This window comes from Procambarus clarkii, chromosome 94, assembly GCF_040958095.1.
Source record: "Procambarus clarkii isolate CNS0578487 chromosome 94, FALCON_Pclarkii_2.0, whole genome shotgun sequence".
NCBI classification, from domain to species: domain Eukaryota; kingdom Metazoa; phylum Arthropoda; class Malacostraca; order Decapoda; family Cambaridae; genus Procambarus; species Procambarus clarkii.
In genome coordinates, this window is record NC_091243.1 from 13,653,876 (window position 1) to 13,663,727 (window position 9,852).

Consider the following 9,852-nt stretch of genomic DNA (forward strand, 5'->3'; position numbering starts at 1 on the left):
TAAAATAAATAAAAATATACGACTGTTGCAACACCATGGTGAGATGGCCGTCACAAGGAAATTGTTTGATAAGATTCACGGAACTATTTAATATTCTTGTTTTAAGACAACCCTAAAATGAAACTCCTGAAAACAGTTGATGGTGAAGCATTTGTGAGTTATTTAACAGATATCTTTGACAAACTGAATATGTTAAATAAACAACTACAAGGAGCAAATAAAACTCATGTTGATGCAAAGGCTAAGATATTTTCCTTCGTTGGATTTATTTAATTATGTCAAAAGGAAGTTTATCTACAAAATTTGACCAATTTTGTTGGCTAAATGTGAAGTTATTGATGCTGCTGTACTGGTTATTGCGGATCACCTCAGCAAAATGGTCTGTGATTTGAATGATTTACCGATTTGAGATAAAAATAATTTCCACCTTGGATAACTCAGTCAATGTTAGTGGATTATGAGTGGAGACTTTGCAATATCAAGAAGAATTATCGGATATGCAAAACAATTACTCAATTAAAACCTTATTTATTATAAAAAGGAACAATGGCATGGTTCTGGGATGAAACAAAGACAAAATATTCGCAGCCTAATATACAGTACAAATATATTATAAAATAATATAGACAATAATATAATATATGTGAATGGAATGTATGTTATAAGGTTTAGGTGGACAGGAAGCATGACTCGTCCCTAAGTGGTGAATGTATGTCATAACTCGAGTTGATTGAGTTATTTAATATACTATAACAATATAAATTGTGCATGGCTACATTGTAACGTTTGTGCAGACTGGAGACGAGACTATGTTAATAGTGAGGAATTATCATTCACGTTGTGACGGCGTCACCAGAGACACGACGCCATTAACCCCAGGACCGACTCAGACGACGCCATTAACCACAGCAGGACCGAATGAACGACGCCATTAACCACAGCAGGACCCACTCAGACGACGCCATTAACCACAGCAGGACCCACTCAGACGACGCCATTAACCACAACAGGACCCACTCAGACGACGCCATTAACCCCAGCAGGACCGACTCAGACGACGCCATTAACCACAGCAGGACCCACTCAGACGACGCCATTAACCACAGCAGGACCCACTCAGACGACGCCATTAACCCCAGCAGGACCCATTCAGACGACGCCATTAACCACAGCAGGACCCACTCAGACGACGCCATTAACCACAGCAGGACCCACTCAGACGACGCCATTAACCCCAGCAGGACCCACTCAGACGACGCCATTAACCCCAGCAGGACCCACTCAGACGACGCCATTAACCCCAACAGGACCCACTCAGACGACGCCATTAACCCCAGCAGGACCCACTCAGACGACGCCATTAACCCCAGCAGGACCCACTCAGACGACGCCATTAACCCCAGCAAGACCCACTCAGACGACGCCATTAACCCCAGCAGGACCAACTCAGACGACGCCATTAACCACTGCAGGACCCACTCAGACGACGCCATTAACCCCAGCAGGACCGACTCAGACGACGCCATTAACCACAGCAGGACCCACTCAGACGACGCCATTAACCACAGCAGGACCCACTCAGACGACGCCATTAACCCCAGCAGGACCCACTCAGACGACGCCATTAACCCCAGCAGGACCCACTCAGACGACGCCATTAACCCCAGCAGGACCCACTCAGACGACGCCATTAACCACAGCAGGACCCACTCAGACGACGCCATTAACCCCAGCAGGACCCACTCAGACGACGCCATTAACCACAGCAGGACCGACTCAGACGACGCCATTAACCCCAGCAGGACCCACTCAGACGACGCCATTAACCACAGCAGGACCCACTCAGACGACGCCATTAACCCCAGCAGAACCCACTCAGACGACGCCATTAACCACAGCAGGACCCACTCAGACGACGCCATTATTCCCAGCAGGACCCACTCAGACGACGCCATTAACCCCAGCAGGACCCACTCAGACGACGCCATTAACCCCAGCAGTACCCACTCAGACGACGCCATTAACCCCAGCAGGACCCACTCAGACGACGCCATTAACCACAGCAGGACCCACTCAGACGACGCCATTAACCACAACAGGACCCACTCAGACGACGCCATTAACCACAACAGGACCCACTCAGACGACGCCATTAACCACAGCAGGACCGACTCAGACGACGCCATTAACCACAGCAGGACCCACTCAGACGACGCCATTAACCACAGCAGGACCCACTCAGACGAGGCCATTAACCCCAGCAGGACCCACTCAGACGACGCCATTAACCACAGCAGGACCCACTCAGACGACGCCATTAACCACAGCAGGACCCACTCAGACGACGCCATTAACCACAGCAGGACCCACTCAGACGACGCCATTAACCCCAGCAGGACCCACTCAGACGACGCCATTAACCCCAGCAGGACCGACTCAGACGACGCCATTAACCCCAGCAGGACCGACTCAGACGACGCCATTAACCACAGCAGGACCCACTCAGACGACGCCATTAACCACAGCAGGACCCACTCAGACGACGCCATTAACCCCAGCAGGACCCACTCAGACGACGCCATTAACCCCAGCAGGACCCACTCAGACGACGCCATTAACCACAGCAGGACCCACTCAGACGACGCCATTAACCCCAGCAGGACCGACTCAGACGACGCCATTAACCACAACAGGACCCACTCAGACGACGCCATTAACCACAGCAGGACCCACTCAGACGACGCCATTAACCACAGCAGGACCCACTAATCTCTACCACACCTCATCCATTTTCACTGTCGAAGCCTTCAGCTGACGATAATTTAGTTATACTAACCATTTATAATTCGTAACTTGATAAATAGTTCAATACATAAATTTTAACCATTTGCCGTTTAATTATTGTCTAATGGAATTAATAATGTTAACCATTTAATTACGGTGTAAGTAATTACACCATTTAATTACGGTCCGGTTACTGTGCTGACCATACAAATACCTATTATTACGGAACTTGTCATAACTTTTAATACTGCAGCTTTCAGGTCTCTGTGCATTTCTTAGTTCTTCTAAATCTGAATTAATTTGGTCAGTAATCAGCACAAAATGAAACCTAGCAGGAAAATGTCTCCATTTACGCACGGCCTCTATAATTATTATTATTTCTTTCTTTATTATGCACCCCATACCCATCTTGTGGGCGGTAGTGGAAAGGGTTACAGAGGCACATAATGGGCTCAGGGACTGAACCCCACAATTCATTTAGCTAAGCAAGTTACAATCTTGATGAACTAGTTACAAAATTCAATATAAGTCGTCACATCAACAAAGACAATGAAAATGGTGCTATTCTAACAAAAGAAAACGGAATGTTTGTCATGGTTCAGGCCGGAGCGTCGACAGGTTCAGTTGCCTGTGTGGCCGTGGAGTGGAGACTGTCTCGCGCTCACCTGAAGGAAGACTGTGACTATAATTATATTACATTGTCCTCCTACTGGAACGCAAATCACTCTTGTGAGTATCCACACAATATTTTATGTTCATTCAATATTCTTGGCCTCGTGACTATTGTTAATTTTCTGATGGATATTTTCCATTCTGTGTAAATACCTTTTCCATCTAGAGAGTGAAGAAACACCTAATGTTTACATTTTTACTGTTTAATGTTTAGTCGACGATGTGACAACTTTAGGAATATAAGCTATACACTTAGTATAGAGGTATACTAAGCGTACATGTTGTTGTTTTAGATTCAGCTACTCTGAACAAAGTTGCAAGTAGCACGGGCTATGGTGATCCCTTAGTGGATTTACCTGGCACAGGAGCGGCAAGTAGCCGGGCTATGGTGATCCCGTAGTGGACTTACCTGGCACAGGAGCGGCAAGTAGCCGGGCTATGGTGATCCCGTAGTGGACTTACCTGGCACAGGAGCGGCAAGTAGCCGGGCTATGGTGATCCCGTAGTGGACTTACCTGGCACAGGAGCGGCAAGTAGCACGGGCTATGGTGATCCCGTAGTGGACTTACCTGGCACAGGAGCGGCAAGTAGCCGGGCTATGGTGATCCCGTAGTGGATTTACCTGGCACAGGAGCGGCAAGTAGCCGGGCTATGGTGATCCCTTAGTGGATTTACATGGCACAGGAGCGGCAAGTAGCCGGGCTATGGTGATCCCGTAGTGGACTTACCTGGCACAGGAGCGGCAAGTAGCCGGGCTATGGTGATCCCGTAGTGGACTTACCTGGCACAGGAGCGGCAAGTAGCCGGGCTATGGTGATCCCGTAGTGGACTTACCTGGCACAGGAGCGGCAAGTAGCCGGGCTATGGTGATCCCGTAGTGGACTTACCTGGCACAGGAGCGGCAAGTAGCCGGGCTATGGTGATCCCGTAGTGGACTTACCTGGCACAGGAGCGGCAAGTAGCCGGGCTATGGTGATCCCGTAGTGGACTTACCTGGCACAGGAGCGGCAAGTAGCCGGGCTATGGTGATCCCGTAGTGGACTTACCTGGCACAGGAGCGGGGCTGTATGCGGTCTCCCTACGACCGCGAAAGGTGTTTACATGTTGTTGTTTTTGATTCAGCAACTTAGTACTAAATTTCCATGTGTTTTGTTGACCAGACCACACACTAGGTGAAGGGACGACGACGTTTCGGTCCGTCTTGGACCATTCTCGAGTCGATTGTTTCCACAAGTTGCTTAATTTAGAACCTGTACTTGAGGTCGATCTCGAACCCATTGTTGATGTGACGACTTATATTGAATTTTGTAACTAGCTCATCAAGATTGTAACTTGCCTAGCTAAATGAATTGTGGGGTTCAGTCCCTGAGCCCATTATGTGCCTCTGTAACCCTTTCCACTACCGCCCACAAGATGGGTATGGGGTGCATAATAAATGAACTAAACTAACTTGTTTCCACACTAAGACGCACACATGTGTCGTAGTGTGTTGTCGCTGCCTTAGGGTGTTGTCGCTGCCTTAGGGTGTTGTCGCTGCCTTAGGGTGTTGTCGCTGCCTTAGGGGTGTTGTCGCTGCCTTAGGGGTGTTGTCGCTGCCTTAGGGGTGTTGTCGCTGCCTTAGGGGTGTTGTCGCTGCCTTAGGGGTGTTGTCGCTGCCTTAGGGGTGTTGTCGCTGCCTTAGGGGTGTTGTCGCTGCCTTAGGGTGTTGTGGAGTGGGCATAAGGGGCATTTACACTACCGTACAGTTATTAATGACGCTGTTCATTCCTTCGATGCTTTGTTCGTCTTAATTGTCAACTACTCCGTAAATCTATTTTCACCTTTTTTATTGAAACGCTTCTATTCCATAGTAACTTATATTATATTTGTGCTGTTGAACGCAAATTTTGTTACATTGTATACCTAATAATAGTCCTCAAATTATGATCCAATGTACCTGTTGATAATCCTCAAATGTTCTTACAATGAACCATTTAATATTCTTCTTTTGCAACAAATTACCTACTTAAAATTGTTAGATTATAAGGACCTTCCCGAAACGCTATGCGTGTTAGTGGCTTTACAAGAATGTAAAAACATCAATGGTATGTACGTACTCTCATTCTATGAAATGACAGTAAAAAATAAGATCGTTTTGGTTAAACAGTAATGCTTTCCTCCATGGTTTTTTAAACGAAAATATGGGTTATCATACTAATACTTTCGTAAGACAGAAGACGTGTGTGCAATTGTGTGTCCAGTTGTGAAATGGGTGATGGTCTCGACAGCCAGAGATTAGTAGTCTTCCGTCCTCTCGGGTACACGGAAAGGTCACCTTCAACACACTGGGTAGACTGAAGTCTTCAAGGAAGTTAATATCTGGCACTGGATTTGCTAAATTATCGAGGCAGTTCTTTTTGTTTGTGCTTAACCGTTTTATCTGGCGGCTTGTATATTGGAGTAATAACTATATTTACCTTCTCTACTTTGATTCCAAGTACTGTATCTACCTATTCCATCTCCATCGTAGAGTTCAGGAGCTATGTGCATAAAAGGTTCTCTTTAATATATAAACCTACTTCTCCATATGGGACCCCTCGCTGCGCCTTTGGGGACCCACAGGCACATATAGGCATAGGTTAGGTTAGGTTCTGTTGGCGATCATTTATATTTGTAGTACGTGGGTAAAGCATTTATAGCAACCCGTCCTCGACTCAAGTCCATTACATCCAGCGGTCGACCCCACTCACTCACGGAAACTGAGATTACATAAATTATGATATTTTTACATTCTTGCAAAGCCATTAACACGCAATGCGTTTCGGACAGGTCCTTAATCAAACAGATCAGGTTAGATGACAAGGTACATTGTAGTAGTTCGTTATATAAATTGACTGAGGTTATTATTAATCTGGTGAAGATGTATGTCTTAAGTACTAATATTGGGGTAATGGGTATTATTAGATGTTATTTCCTAGATGTGTATTCTGAGTTGAATGTACTGACTCGGTTCCCACTTGTTTTATCATATTTACATCTATTAATTTATCTTCAACCACTGCAGCTACTAACACATTCCATGTATTGACAAGTCTAACACTAATGAACTTATTGACATCTCAGTGAGGTATTAGTGTATCATTCTGCTGTTCTACGTTTGAACCATGTTACGCTGTCAATTAACCTTAGATATTTTTAAGTTGCTATCATGATTTCTTATTCCGCCTCCCCTCCACCCCTCCAGTGTGCGCTCGCCCGCGCGCGCGAGAGAGAATATGTGCATGTTGAAGTGACTTTAATGCATGCGTGCGTGAGATTTGTGCGTGACGGGCGTTGTCAGCGGCGCCTACTGGTAGTAGGTCACACCACATCCTCCCCTTTCATCCCCCACACCTCCCTACTCTCATATCACGCCGCCTACGTACACCACCTTGCCTGCACCTACACCTCCCACGCCGCCTAGTGGCATATCTCTGAACTTTCTCAAGCTTCGTCTTGTGCTTGACAAGGTACGGCCTCCATGCTGGGGCCGCATACTCCAGGATTGGTCTTACATATGTGGTATACAAGGTTCTGAATGATTCCTTACACAGGTTCCTGAAGGCAGTTCTGATGTTAGCTAGCCTCGCATACGCCGATGTTGTTCTTTTGATGTGGGCTTCAGGAGACAGGGTTGGTGTGATATCAACTCCTAAATCCTTCTGTCTGTTTCATGAAGGACTTCATCTCCCGTTCTGTATCCTGTGTCTGGCCTCCTGTTTCCACTGCCTAGTTTCATTACCTTACATTTACTCGGGTTGAACTTCAGTAGCCATTTGTTGGACCATTCATGCAGTCTGTCTAGGTCATCTTGTAGTCTCATACTGTTTTCCTCCGTCTTAATCCTCATAATTTTTGCATCATCAGCAAACAATGAGAGGAAGGATTCTATACCAACTGGGAGATCATTTACATATATAAGAAACAGTATGGGTCCAAGGACTGAACCCTGCGGGACCCCACTGGTGACGTCTCGCCAATCTGAGACCTCACCCAGCACAGTGACTCGCTGCCTTCTGTTACTTAGGTACTCCCTTATCCAATGGAGTACCTTCCCTTTCATCTCCAGCTTTCGCACTGTGTGTGTGTGTGTGTGTGTGTGTGTGTGTGTGTGTGTGTGTGTGTGTGTGTGTGTGTGTGTGTGTGTGTGTGTGTGTGTGACAGACACACAAAGGCTGTATGAACGTGCGAGCCATTAATCACCAAGAACTCAATGGACCCGACCAGGCTTCAAACCCCCACCGCCCAGGATCACCCCTTGGCGTACAGAATACCGTGACCACTAGACCAATGATCGTCTATAATCATTGGTCTAGTAGTTACAGTACCCTGTACGCCAAGAGGAGATCCTTGGCAGCTAGGGTTCAGATCCTGATCGGGCCAATAGAGTTCTTAGTGATTATAGATATATGTATATTCTACTGTGTGTATATATATATATATATATATATATATATATATATATATATATATATATATATATATATATATATATATATATATATATATGTCGTACCTAGTAGCCAGAATGCATTTCTCGGCCTACTATGCAAGGCCCGATTTGCCTAATAAACCAAGTTTTCCTGAATTAATATATTTTCTTTAATTTTTTTCTAATGAAATGATAAAGCTTCCCATTTCATTATGTATGAGGTCAATTTTTTTTATTGGAGTTAAAACTAACGTAGATATATGACCGAACCTAACCAACCCTACCTAACCTAACCTAACCTATCTTTATAGGTTAGGTTAGGTTAGGTAGCCGAAAAAGTTAGGTTAGGTTAGGTTAGGTAGGTTAGGTAGTCGAAAAACAATTAATTCATGAAAACTTGGCTTATTAGGCAAATTGGGCCTTGCGTAGTAGGCTGAGAAGTGCGTTCTGGCTATTAGGTACGACATATATATATATATATATATATATATATATATATATATATATATATATATATATATATATATATATATATATATATATATATACCAGAGATCTTGACAGCGTACAATATATCCTCGCCTCTGCTTCAGATAAAATGGCACGAGGATTGTATGGCAGCAATGGGAACAACTTGGAGTATAGCATCAGTAACACCAACATCCAGCAACAGGGTTACAGCACCAGCAATGATACACATCAAGGTTATAGAGATGAAAATAACAGAGACTTTCTGGCATCTTCAGACAACAATTCCTTTCTGCAACAGTATGGACCTAATCCTGGTTACCACAACAGCTACGATACCAGCTCAGACCGCATTGGCGAGTCCTACGCGTGAGTATCGTACTTTGTCTTCCCGCACCTCCAGATGTTCAGATCATATATCTTCATCACTGACACTCCAGCATGCAAGCAATCAGTGGCAGTAAATGCCAAAGTGAGCATTGTTTAATTCAATTATATTTTATTTACAAGCCAGTATAAAAATCCCAAGCACCAACTTTTATTATCTTTGTACTATTATGTATCACAATGTCACGTACTATAATGTATCACAATGTCACGTACTATGTTTAGTAAACAAATGTCATTAGTGTAACAATACATGCCAGTAGAGGGACTTTGCTTAGTTATACTGACCACAATCTACTCCATGTGTGCAGACGTTGAGTCACGATAACGTGGCTGAAAATTTGATGACCCAACTACACACCAGAAGATGAAGAAACGACGACCTTTCGGTCCGTCCTGGACCATTATCAAGTAGATTGTGGTGGGAGATTAATTGATAAAGAATAAGCCACCCCAGAAGGTGGCACGGGCATGAATGGCCCGTAAGTGGAGGCTCTTTTTGGAGCCATTACCAGAACCAATAACTGATACTGAAGATCAGTGGATGGTTGGGGTTTTCATGGTACGGGAGGGAGAGTGATTGATTGTTAGAGATTAAGCCACCAAAGAGGTGGCACGGGCATGAATAGCCCCTAAGTGGTAGATTTTTAGAGTGAAAGTGATCTTTGGTCGTGAAAGGATATACTGCGTGCTGTGCTCGCATTTAAATCGTCAAACCTTACTACGTGGCCGCTGTCACAGGAGAGGATACTGCTTGACAGTATTCATTACCAGAAGAGTGGCAGTGTTGATGACTTCAGGGTGGTAACTGCAAGATTCAGGTACTCTTCAAGCTCTTCTTAGGTCCTTGGTTGCTTCACATTCCAGGGGATAGTGAAGTAGTGGCTTTTCTTTGTTTGGCAGAAGATGCATTCCCACACTCTCTGGGTTCACTAATTTCCCAGTTGCATCTGTAACCTAGACGTAGTCTATAAAACTGAACTGCTGTTTCCCAGTGGATTACTTTCGGGATATTTAACCTGTCTAACTTGGTGGCCTGAAGATACCATATTGCAGAGGGTGAACCTTCTGCTACTCTGTTGTAGATGGGC

At 44.9% G+C, this 9,852-nt stretch overlaps 1 protein-coding gene and 1 non-coding gene across 2 annotated transcripts in view; both read left to right on the forward strand.

Annotated features, from left to right (window-relative positions):
• The first annotated feature begins 918 nt into the window (after positions 1 to 918).
• LOC138360053 (uncharacterized) lies at positions 919 to 2,769 on the forward strand. The gene has a single exon (XM_069319988.1). The coding sequence runs from the start codon at positions 919 to 921 to the stop codon at positions 2,767 to 2,769; it is 1,851 nt and encodes a 616-aa protein (XP_069176089.1).
• Positions 2,723 to 9,852, forward strand: part of LOC123747437 (uncharacterized) — a 24,837-nt gene continuing 17,707 nt past the window's right edge. The window contains exons 1-2 of the transcript XR_011226181.1: positions 2,723 to 3,513; positions 8,500 to 8,743. This is a non-coding gene — a transcript (uncharacterized protein). The remainder of the gene's footprint in view (positions 3,514 to 8,499; positions 8,744 to 9,852) is intronic.

Coding starts and splice junctions, on each gene's coding strand:
- LOC138360053 (XM_069319988.1), top strand. CDS start 919: ATGAACGACGCCATTAACCACAGCAGGACCCACTCAGACGACGCCATT.